This window comes from Eurytemora carolleeae, unplaced genomic scaffold, assembly GCF_000591075.1.
Source record: "Eurytemora carolleeae unplaced genomic scaffold, Eaff_2.0 scaffold1240, whole genome shotgun sequence".
In the NCBI taxonomy this organism is placed as follows: domain Eukaryota; kingdom Metazoa; phylum Arthropoda; class Copepoda; order Calanoida; family Temoridae; genus Eurytemora; species Eurytemora carolleeae.
Window position 1 is genome coordinate 52,325 of NW_019397182.1, and position 20,082 is coordinate 72,406.

A 20,082-nucleotide genomic window follows, 5' to 3' on the forward strand; every position below is an offset into this window, starting at 1 on the left:
ATTTCAATTCTAAATGATCAGTTTTAATTTTAATTGAATTATTTACGATTTGAGTGAAATATTGCAACTTCGTGAATTTGTATGGGTCCTACGTTTTTCGGTCTGAGTCGTGTTTAACCCTTTTCTCCTTATAGACGGAACATATATGATTAAGATTAGTAGCGATTACCATAGAATTCGATTCGACTCTAGCCTATACCCCCTTTCCTTTTTCTCTAACACTCCATTTAAGGTTCAAGCTATTGGAAAGAATGATGTTGGTTCTTTATTTCAAACCAAAAATCCCAACTTTTTAGACTGGATTTCTGCATTTTATACTTTCTTAGGCAAAGGCCTTCCCAGCACTCTCCAACCCTATCGTCATTTTCTTACTTCGAATAGTGTAATTAACTTGAAAAAGTTTTCTTTATTTGGATTTATTTCTACACTAAGATATGTATTTTTTTCAAATCACTGCAAGCTTTACAGAAGCAAAAGATCAAATCAAGGGGACATTACTGGCGCGTAAATTCAAATTTAAATTTATCCAGTTACATATTAGAAATTAAAACCTTTTTTCATTCTCATTCGCTCTTTATTAAGAGAAGTTATGATTGTAAACATATAAGATTTTAATCTTTGATACAATTTACTTTATTTTGAGGTGAAATTAAGTAAGATAAAATTTCCTTGTCTTGAGGATGGAAGAGAGCCGCGAGTTGACCCAGGTAGGAGGGTGCTGCTCTAGCTAGAACCTATTCAGGGGGCGTATACAGGAATGTGCCCAGGGGGTGCTGGCTCTGCATCTAATAAACCCTGACCCCCCCCCATTCTTCATAAACTTCACTAATCCAGAAGGGGGGGGGCTGAGCCCCCATTAGCCCCCTGAATTCGCCTCCGAACCTCTTGTTTTTAACTTCACCAGTCATAAACATTAGTATCCTTAAATGTCCGAAAAATACCACTTAATATAATGAAAAATGTAAAATCGACAATTATATATCTTAAATATTATAACCCATAGATCTGAAATGTTATATGTAAGAAAATTATGTAATTAAGTAAAACTTTCATAAAGAAGTAAGTTAAGCATGTAAAAATTTAAGAATTTTGGGGAAAAAATAGTTTGAGGAAGGCTGAAATCATGTACACGTGTTCTGAAAAGTTTACTCCACAGTATTTTTGTGAATATAATGGCGTTTAAAAATATAATTAATTATTTCTTCTACAAATGATTTGCGTCACAAAAACATATTAAAAATCTGAATTATAAAATGACTTTACCTCACCAGCTAATCCACATCGTTCTACAATACCCTAAATATAAATAATGAATTCAGGGGGGGGGGAGAGAAGTGAATCCGGGAAGGGGGGAATAAATTTTTTTTAAATGGTTTAAATTTGAAGGGGTATAAATGGGTAGGAAGTCGTCTAAAAATTAGAAATGAACAACGGAAAATAATAGAATAATAAAATACCGTGCAGTTCAGTCAATAGCAGGAGAAGCTGAAAAGCCTCTCTTATAATATAATTAAGGCAATGCAAATTTTATAAGTAAAAATAATTAAAAAATGAATTCTTGTGATAAAAAAAAAATAACGCAAAACATGTTACTCGTCAAAAGCATAAATTTGCTAATCGTTACATCTAGTATGTTTGAACCATTATAGATTATTTAAATTCATAGTTTGAAATATCGAAATTCCACGCCATTGGGTTGCAAAGATGCAATTATTAGAAAATCAGAGTTTGTGGCAAAGACTCAAGTACTTTATAGTTTGAGGAGAGAAATCAGTTTCTTTAATTCAAATTGTTCGCCATTATATTTGAGATACAATTATGCTGAATATTTTTATAAAAAAACTATTATTAGAGAAACATTATGTGTATAACTCTGAGGCAGAGTATCTGTGATGTTAATGTATTATTCTTAATCTCAATCCCAATAATTTATGCATGGCCTCACCCCATTAACCAATTTCAAGGGTCGGGATATTACGGTTTATAGTTTATTCTATTTTTTAGTTCTTATTTTCACATTATGATGTGGGCCTTCATGCTCACATTAACGGAACTACTTGAAATCTAAGTTAAGCTCAGCAGGGTCCGTGCCAGAACTGCAGGGGTTGGATCAAGGGAACTACTTGAAATCCAAGCTAATGTGTTTCTAAAACCATGCTGGTTTACACTAAATAATTGTCCAACAGGAAGATTGAACTGGGCTGTCGATGTAATTTCACGTGACCCCCCATGGTTAAAAAGTGTCAACCCCGCATTACAAAGGTACCTTTATACAAGCCACAATGACAGGCCATATTGATAATTGAGGGTTCCTTGAAAATACGTTGACATTTTCTTTAAGTTTACACTGACCTGAAGAATAGAAAGAGAAAGAAGAGCAGGAGTATACAATATATCTGGAGCTCTATCTACTAGTTCAGCTCTATGTATTGTTCTAAAATAAAAATTAAATCATAGCTAAAAACTTTAGAATTGCGGATAACAATGCTTTATTTCCCCTTTTGTTAATCTGCAGATAAATATAATCTTTAATTTGATATCCATGAAATTCAACCAATCAGAGTGTCGCTTGAAGAAACTGTACAGCAAATCAGAGAAACAATCAATGAGAGAACTCCAAGGAGTAGGAAAAAGAAGGGAGATACAACTGACGCGGCCCGCCCTACAATATAATTATACATGCTTTGCAGACGGTTCTTGTATATGCGGTAATTGTACATCAGACAAATATTTCTTATACAAATGGAGTACTTGTAATTACGCTGTTAATACCTAACTCTAATCTAACATGAAGAAATATATTAAGCTGATATAGAAACTCTGATTTGATTGGAGCAAGAGATCTTTCTATGAAATGTCCATAGATAAATAAATAAACATAGATAGCTTATGTACGCAAAATCACCAAGAATTGTACAGTTCGTGAACTCATGCTTCTAGGGGTCAAAATATACTTCAATGATAAGCAGGGTGGTTTGGTGTTTTAATGGATTTAATAATAGAGTGTAAGATAACTCCGGGAATGGAACTATTTTAACAACAATATTTCACTGAGCAATATATCATATTGACGAGAACTGAAGAAGGACATGAGAAGGACTAAACTAACTTAATTTCTTTTCTACAGAATTCATGTACACCACAAGTACTCAATGACATAACAACAGCCAATGTTCACAACCGACCTAGTTAATCTATATAATAGGAATATCTTTAAAANTGCTCAATAGTATCATCAAATGCTTCCTTTACCTGACCCAGTGCTCAATAGTATCATCAAATGCTTCCTGTACCTGACCCAGTCTCAATAGCATCATCAAATGCTTCATGTACCTGACCCAGTCTCAATAGCATCATCAAATGCTTCCTGTACCTGACCCAGTGCTCAATAGTATAATCAAATGCTTCCTATACCTGACCCAGTGCTCAATAGTATCATCAAATACTTCCTTTACCTGACCCAGTCTCAATAGCATCATCAAATGCTTCATGTACCTGACCCAGTGCTCAATAGTATCATCAAATGCTTCCTATACCTGACCCAGTGCTCAATAGTATCATCAAATACTTCCTTTACCTGACCCAGTGCTCAATAGTATAATCAAATGCTTCCTGTACCTGACCCAGTGCTCAATAGTATCATCAAATGCTTCCTGTACCTGACCCAGTGCTCAATAGTATCATCAAATGCTTCCTGTACCTGACCCAGTGCTCAATAGTATCATCAAATGCTTCATGTACCTGATCCAGTGCTCAATAGTATCATTAAATGCTTCCTGTACCTGACCCAGTGCTCAATAGTATCATCAAATGCTTCCGCCTTCCTGAAGTTTGGTTTTCTCAACTCCTTGTCTACTCTTGATATATCGTGCTGAAACAAACATTAAACATGAAAAACTCGAGTAAGAAGTGCTTTTATCTGTCATAGTTATATGCAAAGTGAGCTTTAAAAAATTCAGTACGGTTCTAGGGGCGTACTAAGGCTTAGCCTATAGGGGGGGGGGTGAACTTTTGGCGTGTGTAAGCGTTCCTAAATTTTCGGGGTTTTTGGGTTCATCGCCATAGCGGTCGTTGTGCAGTGCAGTGCACCCCCCTAAAGGAGCAGTATCAAAAAAAATCTATTTTTATATTATAATTAATAAGTAAATTAAAATCTAAACGAAATTCTATATATCCCTGATAACACAAAAAGGCTGACCACATTTTTGAAATGTCAGAAAAGGAATATTAATGATTACTTGCAAAATAAGGTTTACAAATGGAAGACAAAAATGATTTCAAATGTCAAAGTCCTTAAATCGTAACTCCACATTAGACTAAGCTAGTGGTAGGTCAAATAGGTGAACGATAGGCCAGGTACAAGTCTTGCCGCGCCATCAAATTTGCTACTTGTTAAAATAAAGAAAGTTGCGGCATGGAAAAATGCTTTTGGGAAAGCACCTAACAATAACATCGTTAAAAACACTTACTTTAATATTTCCTGGAGGTTTGAATTCAGGAAAGTCTCCATGAGGCAAATGCTCCTATTTATTAATACAATTAATGAAGGGATTTCTAAAGGAATTGAGCATTTGCCACAAATGCAAATTTTCTAAAACCTACATCATTGTAACCTGATCGTGTAAACCAGTGATATTTGATCAAACAGAATTCATAGGTTGAAATATCAAAATGATGGATATAGGGATTAGACAATCAGAACTTGTTTCAACTCCTTTGTCTCAAAGATTTAGATTTTGGAAATTTGGAAAATTTGGAATATCTATTTGGAAATTCACAAAGAAATCGGAAGGTCTCCGATTTGTTTTCAGTTTAATGATGTATAAAGGAAAATATTATGGAATGGGACAAAATAAACCTGACTAAGATCTCCAGGAACTATAATTACAATCTTCTCTGTCATATCATCAAGAATATCAGCTATATCTTCACCTAAATAAAGTATGTTAAAAAAAACGTCATGCTATGATTATCTACTAACCATGATCTTAATGTCTCTTCAATTGAAGCTACACTTTCATACAGTGATAACAAGAAAACAATGGAAAAGAAAGACGCTATTACAGCTTTACTTAAGTGTATTTTATGTGGTTACAAAGCAAATAGTTTTACATAGACATTTTTTAAATCACTAATTTACTGAAATAAGTCAATCTACAATTGCTGTGTCTCATGCTCAATTCACTTTGTAAAGTTATAACCTTATTCTTAAAGTCGTCTTCTTATTTAAGAGTTTTCTGGTTATCTCTGTATAGTGTAGTGTATACTGACCAGAGGTGTTGCAACAAGTCTGTTTTCTGGTTATCTCTGTATAGTGTAGTGTATACTGACCAGAGGTGTTGCAACAAGTCTGTTTTCTGGTTATCTCTGTATAGTGTAGTGTATACTGACCAGAGGTGTTGCAACAAGTCTGTTTTCTGGTTATCTCTGTATAGTGAAGTGTATACTGACCAGAGGTGTTGCAACAAGTCTGGGACATTTTTAATGTAAAGCAAAAATGGCGGTAAGGTTTTCTGATCTTATTCATTTGCAATTAATCTGATTAGTGATTGATCGAAGACCTATTAATTCTGCTGAATAAAGTGGGCAAAGTTAAAAAAAAGGTTGGCAGTTAGACAATCAGAGATGGAATTTAAAGAATTTGAGCCGCGGTTTAAATCCGCCAAAACCCGGTTTAAATTAAGCGCCGGCTTAAATCTTGAAACATTTGATACAATTTTAAGTGGAACTAACCATATTTAAACCGCGGCTTAAATTTAAACCGCCGCTCAAATTCTTTAAATTCGGCCACAGGTTGCTCAGATAAAGGGATCAAAGGCACGTGGATAGTTTCCTTAGGAAATTCTTTTCAAACCCAGGGAAATTAGTTCTAAAACTAACACTTGGCCCATTTTAACACTGAGTGTTAAAAATGGGCCAGAACTGCAGATCTGCAAATTGTTATCTTTTCAAAAGTATATATCTTAAAATCCAAGTCGATTAGAACAAAATTACATCATTTATAAAAAATGGCTAAAACTATGTATTGAAACAATAAATGTCAATTTTAAACTAATAATAAGTTGAGAGAATTAGTTTTTGATGATTCTTGATTTCATTTTACGAACATATCCCTATTTTGAAACAATTACCGGATTTCAGCTCATGTCGCGTTTTCGGAACATATCCTGGTTTTGGGACATATACTCGAATTCGTATCAATGTCAATTTTCAAGCATTTACGCACTTACGTAACAAAACAAGATTTTTTGAAATGGTAAAATAGAAACAAAATAGAAAACCAAAAATATTGTTATTTAATAATTTAGAAATCATCGAGAAATCAAATTTTGATATTATTTTGTTCTTACAATATATAGACTTAACTAGAAATCCGGGAAATGGTTTATTTAAATGGGGGAAATTAAATCAACTTTATTCTCTCATTTTACAAATGAAATAGGAAAATTAAGATTTTAGAAATAATTTTTACTTTCAGTGATTTATTTTTGTTATGAAAGTGAGTTTTGTTCTGAATTGAGGATTATACTCAAAAACGGGGAAATGGGTTTTGTCTGTCGCGTTTTCGAGACATGATTCAAATTCAGGATATGTTCGAACTGACATTGTCTTGAAAGCGGTCAAGGGTTTTCATACAAAAGAACTCCTTTTATAATTTTGATTCCGGGAATTAATGTTAAATTGGGAATTGTTGTCCTTATGCTTAATAAAATGTGGGTTATAGTTTTAATTATCGACTTTTACTCTAGATACAGGCCGGGATCCTAAAAACCCAGTCTTTCAATTTGTGCCCATTTCTAACATTCAGTGTTAGATATGGACCAAGTGTTTAAGTTCTTTTCTAACTGCAGTTACGTGAATACTGTAGACTGTTTAAGTTCTTTTCTAACTGTAGTTACGTGAATACTGTAGACTGTTTAAGTTCTTTTCTAACTGTAGTTACGTGAATACTGTACACTGTTTAAGTTCTTTTCTAATTGTAGTTACGTGAATACTGTACACTGTTTAAGTTCTTTTCTAACTGCAGTTACGTGAATACCGTAGACTGTTTAAGGAATAATTTGTTGGAATTTCTTATTTGGTCAAATTTACCAACTTTCAAATATTTTGAAATGTTTTTCTTGAAAATATTGCAAATTTTGTTGTTCTAATCTTCTTGGAACTGTTATTTTATTTTACCGATGGAAACACAATAGTCAAGAAAGTCAGGCGTCTCTTCATTAGGAGCTTCTCTTGGGCCGGGGGGACTGATTATCAGCATATCCTGAATTGATATATATTTATATTTATTAAGATTGTTCCCGATTTTGAGGAGGGTTGTAGCAAATATATCGTCTTCCACAGAAAGAGGAAATGCGGGAACAAGAAAATTTAAATCTGCAATCCAGAATAATTAACCATGTATATATGTGCTCCATATGTACACAAATATATATATATATCAATATAATCTCGACCTAGAAGGGTCTAATTTATTTGGTGAATTGTTACTTTTTGAGTTTAATAGTCAAAAAGACTTTAATGTGGACTGTACAGCTTGCTCTAAAGTCGGCCCGGTATTTGAAATGATCCAGAGTTTATAGTACAATATGTCTAACCCTATATTCTGAGCTGCTAAAGGTTTTATATTTTTATTACTTTCTTTTCCAGCTCTATGTCGGAATTTGAAGAAAAAAATGTAAAGGGTAACCAACCCTATACCTTCTTCATTGTATCGAGAGTAAAAAATAAACGTTTTTACAATTTTTATTCCGCTTCTATTTTTATTTTCATTCTTTGCATGTTGCTTTTTAATATATTTATTTATTTTGTTCAAGAAATCGAAAATGTTTTGTCATTCATTTCTCTGTGAATATTTTTCCTAAATTACTTTGCTCTTGAAATTTGAATAATTCAGATCATATTCAAAAGTCAGCGAACACTCATAAATTTCTAAAAATTTAATTATTTCATCATACGAGCAACTTATAGAAATACCACCGTTCTCCTTACTTTTGATCATAAACCTTTATTCATTTTAACAAAAAAGAAATTGGGACTTCAACAAAATTGTACCCAGCCTAGTATTATCAAATGCTTCATGTACCTGACCCAGTGCTCAATAGTATCATCAAATGCAAAAGATCAAATCAAGGGGACATTACTGGCGCGTAAATTCAAATTTAAATTTATCCAGTTACATATTAGAAATTAAAACCTTTTTTCATTCTTATTAGCTCTTTATTAAGAGAAGTTATGATTGTAAGCATATAAGATTTTAATCTTCGGTACAATAAAAAAACCTGGAAAAACAAATTTTGGAAAAATGTCACTGGAAATAAAGTCCTGTGTATTGGATTCCTGGGACTTTTTTGGCGGTTACCTTTGCAGTACACTAACCAAAATATAGTAGAATTTAGCGGGACACAAGGTTATAATTCAAGGAAAGTTATTTCAGAGGTGAACGCAAGGTTATAATACAAGGAAAGTTATTTCAGAGGTGTACGCATCTTTTGTACTGCAGTGTACTGTCTCTGGGCGGTAATGTAAACACTAGACGGATGTCAGAGCCTGACATGGGATCCATCTTTCACATGAAAAAAATCAATCAAATATACTAGATTTCAGCTAGTTTGGGCTTTAAATGAATTAATTATTTGTCACAAACTCCTATTCTTTAATCCTATATCTTTGCAACCCAATGTTACAGACCTTAAATACTTAAAACTATGATTTCTGTTATATCAAAATCTAAGTTTGAAATATCAAATATTGGGATTAGAAAATTTGAGTTTGTGGCAAAGCCTCAATTCATTTTCAAAAATATAAGTTTCATATCAGGTTTGGAATTAAATAAACGAAATGGTTCGTTGTAGAAACAAGTTTCCGTTATCTTCAAATTGTGTAGTTTTCCGTTCGTTTCGAATTAAAAATTTAAATTTTTTCCTTTCCTTGTCCTTGTTGGCCTTTCCTTTAACTTGTGGATTCGTCTTTTTAAACTTTTAAAGTTAAAAATCAAACGCCGACAAAAAAAACATTTAAAAGAATGACGACAAAATGTAGGGTTTTTTATGAAAAATTTTGATGAAAAGTCGCAGCCCGCAGGTTGCAGTGATAAGGACCGAACTGATAAATGCACCTTGATAACGGAACACGGAACTAATAAATGCACTTGATACGGAACTGATAAATGTACGTGATAACAAAACAAGGAACTGATAAATGTACTTGATATCGAAACAAGGAACTGATAAATGCACGTGATAACGAAACAAGGAACTGATAAATGCACGTGATAACAAAACAAGGAACTGATAAATGCACGTGATAACAAAACAAGGAACTGATAAATGAACGTGATAACAAAACAAGGAACTGATAAATGTACGTGATAACAAAACAAGGAACTGATAAACGCACTTGATAATGGAACAAGGAACTGATAAATGCACGTGATAACGAAACAAGGAACTGATAATTGCACTTGATAACGGAACACGGAACTAATAAATGTACGTGATAACGAAACAAGGAACTGATAAATGTACGTGACAACAAAGCAAGGAACTGATAAATGAACGTGATAACAAAACAAGGAACTGATAAATGTACGTGATAACAAAACAAGGAACTGATAAACGCACTTGATAACGGAACAAGGAACTGATAAATGCACGTGATAACAAAACAAGGAACTGCTAAATGCACGTGATAACAAAACAAGGAACTGATAAATACACGTGATAACGAAACAAGGAACTGCTAAATACACGTGATAAAGAAACAAGGAACTGATAAATACACATGATAACGAAACAAGGAACTGATAAATGCACGTGATAACAAAACAAGGAACTGATAAATGCACGTGATAACAAAACAAGGAACTGATAAATGCACGTGATAACAAAACAAGGAACTGCTAAATGCACGTGATAAAAAAAACAAGGAACTGATAAATGCACGTGATAACAAAACAAGGAACTGATAAATGCACGTGATAACGAAACAAGGAACTGATAAATGCACGTGATAACGAAACAAGGAACTCATAAATGCACATGATAACAAAACAAGGAACTGATAAATGCACGTGATAACAAAACAAGGAACTGCTAAATGCATGTGATAACAAAACAAGGAATTGCTAAATGGACGTGATAACGAAACAAGGAACTGATAAACATGCACGTGATAACAAAACAAGGAACTGCTAAATGCACGTGATAACAAAACAAGGAACTGATAAATACACGTGATAACGAAACAAGGAACTGATAAATGCACTTGATAACGGAACACGGAACTGATAAATGCACTTGATAACGGAACACGGAACTTCAACAAAGTGCATGTTATGGTGTAGGATTTGTTTACTAATATTATATTAAGTTCTATCTTTTAAAGTAAACTAATTGCGTAAGATACTTTATACATTTAAATATTTAAAATATATATCCCAACAAAAAGTATGGGAGCAAATAGAAAAAAATATACATATAAGGGGTTAAAATTGGTTGTAAAGTTTAAAATTCTCTGGACTATTAACCATGCAGGGACCTCTAATTTACCGTGGGAAAGTACCTGGTGAATAGTCCTGGATCTGGTACCACTAGTCCCCCTTGTCTCCCCTAGGAACCAGAGACTAGTCGTCTTAAATATACATTTTAGATAGAAAAAAATGAGTCTTTGCCGCCCAATGTTGTAGACCTTAGATATTTCAAACTATGAATTCTGTTAGATCAAATAATTAAAGTTTGAAATATCAAAGGTTTGCACTTTCATAAAAAAACGAGAATATACCGTCGTTTTTCTGACTGTTTATTTCTGTAAGTTTCTCATATAAACAAGAAAGTCATTTGTGCAGAGAAACCGCAAATGAAAATAAACAATTTAAAGAAAAAACATTGATATCTAATTTATACTTAATCAGTCAAAGCTTTTAAAAGTACCATGTAAATCAGGCAATGCCACCTTTCCATGGAGATTGGAGGGTCACTTGAAATTACGTTTACAATCACTTTAACGGAGGTAATTTAGATTTAGAATAAATTTTGCTTACTTAGAATTTAAAATCTTTTATTCTTAAAATATTTGAGGAAAATGTTCCATCTTTGCAAGGTAATCTTAAAAATCAGTTCCTCTGATTATTTCCTGGTTAACATTGATCTTATTTGGAACCACATTAATTTTAGCATAAAAATCAAATAAGTGACTAAATATTAAAATTTCATTTAAAAGTTTTTTTGATGAAAAAGATGGTTTCAGATGTCGGAGTTAATGAATAAGGAAAAGTTCCGAATAAATTCTATCTAGACACAGCTGATTAAATGTATCTCGCCTTTCTGCATATAAAGACAACTATTTTTATATCATAACATATAAGTAGCACTGCGAACTGACAGTAAGACTTAGACATTACTGGTACGAACTTGTGACCTGGTAGTTCCTCTAGTTTGGATTTCTCGTTCAAGTATGAGAAATCCATGTTTATTTCATTTTTTATAAGAAGTTCAAAACATTTTTGTTCTTTTCAATAGATCTTAAATAAGAGAAGTTATGATTGAAAGCATATAAGATTTGATAAGTACGTGTCGTATGTGCAATTCACTTTATTTTAACGTGATAAGATGTATTCAGATATATTTATTGATACTCTCTAAATGGTGTTAGGTGTTTTCCCACAGGCGTTTTCCAAGGGCGACTTCCCAAGTGACAATGTCCCCAATGGCAGCTTCCCAAATGTGCCATTTCAAAACTGATAACGGAGGGCCGAGCACAGCGGCTAGGATGGCGAAAGAGACCTGGTTGCGGGTAGAACAGGGAAGGGGACTGAGCGCTGAGGGTAGAACAGGGAAGGGGACCGAGTGCTGTGGGTAGAACAGGGTAGGGGACCGAGCGCTGTGGGTATAACAGGGAAGGGGACTGAGCGCTGCGGGTAGAACAGGGTAGGGGACCGAGCGCTGTGGGTAGAACAGGTTAGGGGGCTGAGCGCTGCGGGTAGAACAGGATAGGGGACCGAGCGCTGTAGATAGGACAGACTTTGGAAGCAGCCGCTTGGGAATTAGCACATTCGGGAAGTTGCCAAGTTGAAAAATATACCCTTGGGAAGTTTACGCTTGGGAAAATGCTTTTGGGAAAGTATCTACCCTGCAATGATATTACCTCAGCCCATCCTAAAGTGGTTCCGCAGTCTCCTGGCTGTAACATGTTTTCCACATTATACATCCAATATATTTAATTGATATTTTTCATTTAACCACTCACCACCCAATATACACATTATATAATTATACCACAGATTGCACAGATTATAACAAAATGAAAATAAATCGGTTATTTTTGCTGCAAAAGTTGGATGGCTGCCTTATACGATAAAAAATCACTTATTTGGTAGTCATCCTACTTTTGCGGCCAATTAAGCTATTTTTTGTTTAAAATAAGCGATTTAATAATTTCGTGATAATACTAACAATTTCAGATTAAACCCTCATTGTCAGTATTACACAATCCCATGTTTGATGTCCAAATATGACAAATGACTCATCATTGGAAAACTCTAATGCTCCACTTTTAGAATCCACATAAAATTGCAAATTTGTAAAGTTGAATGTTTTTTTTTGCGAAATCCAGTAAAATGTTTGCGAAAAAAATTGTCCAAAAAATAATAAAATATACATTTTGAAAAGACCTCGAACATGCCATTTCAAATATCAAAAAAAAAATTGCAAAATTTTAAATAACCTGATCGGTAATTAAGAAAAACTAAAAATGTGCAAATTTCATTTGACGGGTTGTATGCAAAAATTTGCTAAAATTTCTTTGAAAAACTAGTGCAATCCGTTTTCTTATATCATAGGCTTTCCAAAAATCTAAAAGTTATCAAAATTTGACAACTGATAGGGGGTCAAAACACTGATTTAGTTTGTTACAGGAAAAAGTAATCATTCAGGCAGTGTGCCTGAGGAATCAGGAAGTTTGTATAGAAGCCCGGTTTTAGACCTAAAGGGAGGGCTATGGATGTTTAGGAAAAGTCAGAAAATTTCAACAGCCTCAGACCAATACTTTTTGAGTTATGTAAACAAAACTACAGAGGGGAGTTTCCCACCTTGTTTTAAGACCTTTCTGTTTAATCTGTGTATGTTATGGAAAACATATATTCTACCATTCTACCAATTTACTCATTGCAAGAAAGCCAGACTTCCTACAATACATGCAACTCACCCCTTTCAAGGAAAATTCTGTAATAATTATCTTTCTTGTTCAATATTTTTTGTTATTGGATCTAATCCCATCCTTTCCTTCTTTTCCATCTCCTTCATTTATTCTTTAAAGTAATTTAGTCTTTGCCACATTTTAGTTTGTGGCAAAGACTCGATTTCTTTAAAAGACGAATCATTCCGTCAATTTCAGATCCCGGTTTTTAGTTCTTGTATGAGTATCCTTTTATCCCCATTCCTCTTCTTTCTTCCACATTCTTTTATTTTCAAATTGTCTGTCCATATATTTATTATATTATTATAAAATTGTCTGTCCATATATTTATTATATTATTATAAAATTAAAATTGTTATCAATTGAATGACTTCATCCCGGGATTTACAACACAAAAGATTTGGTGGTAATATATCTTTATTGATTTCTCAAATCTTTTTTTTAATTACCTCGATAAGACAAACTTTCTTCCCTTTATTTTCCAGCATTTCATGGAGTTCCTTTGTCTCCTCAATACCTATATTTCCGCTCACCTACGCAGCAGTTATATCAGTTATATCAGTTATATCAGTTATATCAGTTATATCAGTTATATCAGTTATATCAGTTATATCAGTTATATCAGTTATATCAGTTAGGTTTGGACACGTTCACACTTTTTCAACCCGATCGTAAACGGTTAGTTGAAATCGTTCGTTCTTTAGCTAAGAACTAAAGGTTCCGAATTCTTTAACGTTAATTTCCATTCTTTCTCACAGTTTCCGTTATTTAACTATCTCAATTTCATTAACCGCCTTAATGGAAGATGACTTAACACTGTTAATGGTGCCACCATTTCATTTCCACATTGCTAAGAGTGGTCAATACACTAAAACCCCGTTTTTTAAGCAAGCTATATCTTTTGGTATAAAAAATTATGAAAGACCAAAAATGTGAGTTTGGATATTTTAGAGCTACAGGGATGAAAACCTCACAAAAATTATTTCAGGTTTAAATTAACGAGCTATGTGAAAAGCACGTTTTTAGAATAATTTCAAAACCAGGATATGTTCCGAAAAGGCTACATTTGCTGAAATCCGGTAATTGTTTCAAAATAGGGATATGTTCGAAAATGAAGTTAAGAATCATCAAAAACTAATTCTCACACCTTATTATTAGTTTAAAATTGACATTTATTGCTTCAATATATATTTTTAGCCATTTTTTATGAATATATGGTGTAGTTTTGTTCTTGGATTCAAAGTTATATACTCTTGAAAAAAGATAATTTTGCAGATTTGGCCCATTTTTAACACTCAGTGTTAGATATGGGCCAAGTGTTAGTTTTGGAACAAATATCCCCTGAAATTAGGATTGCTAAAAGTGGTCAATACACTAAAACTCCGTTTTCTAAGCTAACTAGTAGCTTTATCTTTTGGTATAAAAAATTATGAAAGACCAAAAATGTGAGTTTGGATTTTTTAGAGCTACAGGGATATTATTTTAGGTTTAAATCAACTAGCTAAGTTTTTAAAATAATTCCCATGTTTATGGGACCACACTGTACATATTTACCAAACCCTACCTTGAACTGCTGCCAATGAGCATGGAGACATGATGATCCAACAGCTGTAGAACCCAGATGTAGAGCAATCTGGAGCCAAATTTAATGAATTCGAACTACGTCGCTGGAATACCTACCGTTGGTTCAAATTTGAGCCGATAGTATGTCGTTCAGCGACGTAGCTCAAATTTATTAAATGTGGTCCCTGGTCAGGTATTCGGGGAGATCGATGAGATATTAGAACCAGCAGGTCAGGACTAAATATTATATATATATATGTGTGTCCACTGTCCATATTTTAAAACTTATAAGTTGTTAATCCCTGGATCAATTGAAGTTATCTGTATCTATTGTCGTCTGAAGGATTAAATCCCATAGTGGCCCACAGTGGATATCAAGATCAGGTAATGTAGATATTCTTATATATTATGGGATATCAGAAATATCCTGTAGGACTAAATATCCGTATATTCTGAAAAAATATACCAGATCCAGCCTGATATTCTTCTTAGATAAGGAATTGAGTCTTTGCCGCAAACCCAAATTTTCTTATAGATAGATATTTGCAACATAATGGTGTAGACCTAGCTTTGATATTTCAAAATCATAATATTTTAACAGAATTCTATAGTTTAAAATATCTTATAAACTTTGAAGTGTCGCAATGCCCTAAGCTTAGATTTTACCGCTCTAACTCACTTATACTTTTCTGTAGCCCTTTCCATGTACATTTTAGCACTGTAAAGCATTTTTTGTGAGCTTAAAATTTTTAGAAGTAATTGGCAAAATTCTCAACGATTTTTGCTTGAGAGCGTGAGACCGTTAAATTACAAAGGGTTAAGACATTGATTGGTAAAGATATAGAGATTAGACAGACAAAGACTCAATTCCTTTGCAAAGGTTTTCTGATCTTTTGTTCCCGATATCTTGGCAACCTGATGTCGTAAACCTTTGTCCTTTATTTTTTTAACTATGAAATATGTTCAATCAAATAGTCAAAGAGTGAAATATCAAAGTTACACACGATCAGGTTGCAAAGATATAGAGATAACAAATTTAAGTGTGTAGCAAGAACTCAGTTTTTTTTCTAATAGCTCTTTCTAAAATTAAGTACCTTCCAATCGTATCTGAAAGAGTGATATAGTTTCTTAAAATTAAATAATTTTGCTTAATTTTGATGATACAATAAATTATGAGTAATGTTATGCTAAAATAGGGTTTTCATATAAATAAAAACATTTTCAAAATTGTATAAGAGTAATCAATCTGAGTATCTTACTTGAGTTCAGTGACATGATCTCCTAGATATTTAGCAGCTATATGAAGATTGTCAGCTGAATCTGGGATCCGGGGATCATCCAGGTCTAGTATTCCTATACACATGTACAGTAGGTCATTTAGCTCGGGTACATGAGGTACCTTTAGTTAGACATGTAATGTACAGTAGGTCATTTAGCTCGGGTACATGAGGTATCTTTATTTAGACATGTAATGTACAGTTGGTATTTTGCTCGGGTACATGAGATATCTTTATTTAGAAATGTAATGTACAGTAGGTATTTTGCTCGGGTACAATGAGATATCTTTAGTTAGACATATACAGAGATTTAAAAACTTCGGCTTGAGCCGTTATTCCTTAAATCCCGACTTTAAGACCCGATCTTCGACCCAACTCTGGCGACAGCTTGGGTCACGTGATTGACAGCTGCAAGATCTTCGGCTCGACTTAATCAAAAATAAGACCAACCTTGGTTGGTTTTAGTGGAGAATAAGGCTCAATATTGAGTCGTGTTCTCATCAAAACCCGTAATGCGCCAATTCTTACCATAAAAATCCGCCAAAGAGAATATTAAACCGATTTTTTAAACTCTGATCTATAGAAAATAAGATGAAGCTTGAATCCGAAAGCTCAAGCCGTATATAAGGCCCAACGACAGCTTAGACCGTATTTTCTCGAATTTTTTCACGGGCTCTGATATGACAAAAACTAAATGCATTAACTTCATTATAATTGTTTTTAAAACCTATTCCTACCTGATTCCGCGTTAACGCAAGTACACCTTTACTCTTTATCTATAAAATCGTATAAAGAAAGAAAGAGAAGCTGTCAATTAACAGCTTCTTTTCATTTTACTTGTAAACTTTTCATTTGAAACAAAAGGCTTTTAGAAATCAAAACTTAAAAAGGAAAAGTCGTCTTCATTGCGTCGAAATAAACGTATACCACTTTGTAGTAAAGTTAAGATTAGTCATAAACAAACGAAAAAAAAAAGTCTAAACTGAAAATGTTTTGAACTATAGGTCCGATATTGCAGTAGGTCGGAAAGTTAAGGTCAGAAGTTCAGTAAGGGGAATGTTGCGTATAAACGATGTAACATTACCGTCCAAAGGCATGTTTTTACCTGGATAAGAAGGTACTATACAACAAGCTAGAACTACCATGTTCAACCAATTTAAGTAAACTGAAAAAGAAATCGCAAATTCTTGAATTCGTTACAATTCAACCCTCGTAACCGCAAAAACTAAATTTTTAGCCATAAACTTTAGAACATGGTGTTAATGAAAAAGAAATTGGATTAAAAGTTATTTAATTTCAATGAAATTAGTAGTGAATATTACCCCTGTATTCGTGAATTACCTAGATTTTAATTATGATTGTTTGGGGTGCATGGGTTGGGGGATTTTATGGGAGGGGGGGGGGTGTAAAGATAAAGGGTTGAAGGGTGGAGGGGAAGGTGGGGGGGTTAAAACTCTGCAACACAATTAGTCAAAACTGCTTTCTTCCAGAGAAAAACCTTGACCTAATTTACGCTTTTACGCTGCAGCGGTAATGTTTTTTTACATGATAAAGAGCAAATAAAGATCATTTTTTCCTAATTTTAATATTTATTTAATTGCTTTGTATTTACATTTTTCAAGATAAACTAAAGCCATTTAAACTGCTAATCGAATGTTACAGTTTTGTAGAAAAAAAAGCACATATTGTTATTTTAATGTTAAATATAGTAAGGCGAAAAATCAATTTATTTTTGAAAAATATTACCATGGTTATATTTAATGATTTGGATATGTAGCTCATATTATTTTAAAACAATAGTGTACATGTTGGTTTTCAATAATAATGTTTTAAATAGAGATGGGCATCGGATTCAGAAAAAAATGAATGATGGATGAACGAAAGGGATCGTTCAGAGAAATGAAGAAAATTATCGTTTATCAAAAAAATAAAAACAAACGAATTTTCTGAAAAATTCTGAACAAATAATAGTTTTTTTAATGAACGGACGATTTTTTCGAACACACTTTTTTAAAAACAATACTTTTTTTACTAGACTAACAAATTTATGGAAATCAATTGTTTTTTTCTGAACGAACGATTTTATTGAATGAACGATTTCTCTAAACAAATAATTTCTTTGGACGAACGATTTCTCTGAACGAACTATTTTACTGAACATCGTTTAGTGGGAAAACTACCGAAATAGATGAAAAATTAACGATAATTTTGAAAAACGAACTAAATGGGCCGTTCATGAACGATGAACGAACAAAATGAAGAAAAGAATTGAGTCTTTGGCACAAACTCAAATTTCTAATATCTTTCCAACCTTTGAGATTTCAAACCTTGATTTGATTTAACAGTTGATTTATTTGATATCTAATGGCTTACACATTGGGTTGCAAAGATATTAACTCTCGTCTATGACACTTTCAACATGAATTTTGAGACTTTTCATGAAAACAAATTTAAATTATTTTTTTGTAAAATTTTTGTGTAAACAAAATCTAAAATACAGTGAAAATCAGAAAAGTGTGGAATAGGAAGACAACATTAAAGGAATACGGAAGTGCATTTGATGCTGTTACAAAACAAATAGCTTTACTAGTAAGTTATTAAATAACTTATTAAGTGAAATGGGTGTGTTTACATTATACAACTGCTCTGCCTCATGTTCATTACACTATTGTGATATATTCAGTCTACTTCCTATTCCAGAGTTTTATGGTTATCACTGTAGCCCATAACTTTGTGACTAAAACTGAAGATCTAAAAACTATATTTTTGATTTATGATATTTGTTAAAACAAGAAATTATATTTTTACATTTTTTACCTTTTTTTTTTGGCATTTTATTGGTCTATTTTTTCAATGAGTTGGATTTAAAAAATTTGGCTATGAACATGCATTTCAACCATATACCTATTCTCTAAGGCCTTTTTCTATGAGATGGGGATTATATGCCCCCCCCCCCGGCTAAACATTGTTTCAGACCCCCCCAGGCTGTATAAAATTAAATTTAGAAAACTAGAGTTTGAGACAAAGACTAAATATATTTAAATGTTTTAGTACAAACTGTTCTAAAGTTAAATTGTTCTTTAGAAATAAATAAAATCCCAATTTATTATAATTCTCATAATAAAATGATTTCGCAAATTTAGTTTATTTTCCAAGATTAATTTTATAAACTAATTATCATTATATATCTGAATATTATCATGCAAGAATAATCTGATAGTCTGTAATTTTGTAATTAAGGCCACTACTTATTATATTAATTAGTTTTGATACCAGAAATTATAAATTTAGAGATTTCAAATAAAAATTCTAAATAGAAAAGAAAAATTCGATAAATTTTACGTACTTTTTAAAAATAAAATGTAATCATTGTTTGGGGTTTTTTATGTTGTATACAGAACAAAAAGCATAAAAAGTGTCAAATTTGAGATCAATAGTTTAGGGATATTTAGCTGGGCCTAACTTAGTGTAAATTATAAATATATTGAAATTGTTTTCATATTGTAATTATTTTTAATACCTAAATATTTATTTTAGTAAAGCTTATCGTTTGCATACATACTAATTTATAGTTAGATTTCCTTACATTCATCATTACAATAGCATTTAACATACATTATTACAATCAATTGTAAATATCTAATATGATGTGGAATAATTCTATTTGAGTGTTAAAAATTGTTTGCACTCCGCGGCCAAAAATACGTTTAATTCTTCAATTTTTTTATGTTGTTCATTTCTCTGCTCCCTTTCCCTTTGCGCAGATGACTGACCAGTTCTCTTGGAACTGGATACAGATTTTTTCTGGGACATTAGTATAGACTGGGGAGTTTCCTGGGATTTCACCAGGGAAGTTGGAGTATCTTGGGAACTCACGGCGAAAATGGGAGTCTTCTGGGTTCTCACAATGGAAGTGGTAGTACTCTCTTGGGACCTTACAACGTAAGTGGGAGTCTCTTGGATCACGGAAGTGGGCGTCACTTGGGACATTACCACAGAACTGGGAGTCATCTGGGACATCACCACGGAACTGGGAGTCAAGGTTGCG

The 20,082-nt window shown here is 32.9% G+C and overlaps 1 protein-coding gene across 1 annotated transcript; it reads right to left on the reverse strand.

The window, feature by feature from the left end:
- Positions 1 to 247: 247 nt before the first annotated feature.
- LOC111712576 (uncharacterized) lies at positions 248 to 20,054 on the reverse strand. The gene is made up of 16 exons (XM_023487230.1): positions 19,808 to 20,054; positions 17,140 to 17,199; positions 16,017 to 16,110; positions 14,943 to 14,994; positions 14,759 to 14,827; positions 13,644 to 13,727; positions 12,145 to 12,180; positions 10,564 to 10,632; positions 7,180 to 7,264; positions 4,859 to 4,932; positions 4,470 to 4,523; positions 3,783 to 3,871; positions 2,353 to 2,434; positions 1,264 to 1,296; positions 669 to 734; positions 248 to 354 (listed from the first exon to the last, which is right to left on the reverse strand). Exons 1-16 carry the CDS (start codon positions 20,052 to 20,054, stop codon positions 313 to 315), a joined length of 1,236 nt encoding a protein of 411 aa, XP_023342998.1. The 3' UTR covers positions 248 to 312.
- Positions 20,055 to 20,082: the final 28 nt, after the last annotated feature.

Bases quoted from the DNA above. Each gene is read 5' to 3' on its own strand.
- LOC111712576 (XM_023487230.1), bottom strand. From the start codon at position 20,054: ATGTCCCAGATGACTCCCAGTTCTGTGGTAATGTCCCAAGTGACGCCC. The intron at 10,633-12,144 runs GTAATATCATTG...TGTATATTTAAG, and splicing joins CCACTTTAGGATGGGCTGAG to ACGACTAGTCTCTGGTTCCT. The intron at 2,435-3,782 runs GTACAGGAAGCA...TTTTTATTTTAG, and splicing joins ACTATTGAGCACTGGGTCAG to AACAATACATAGAGCTGAAC.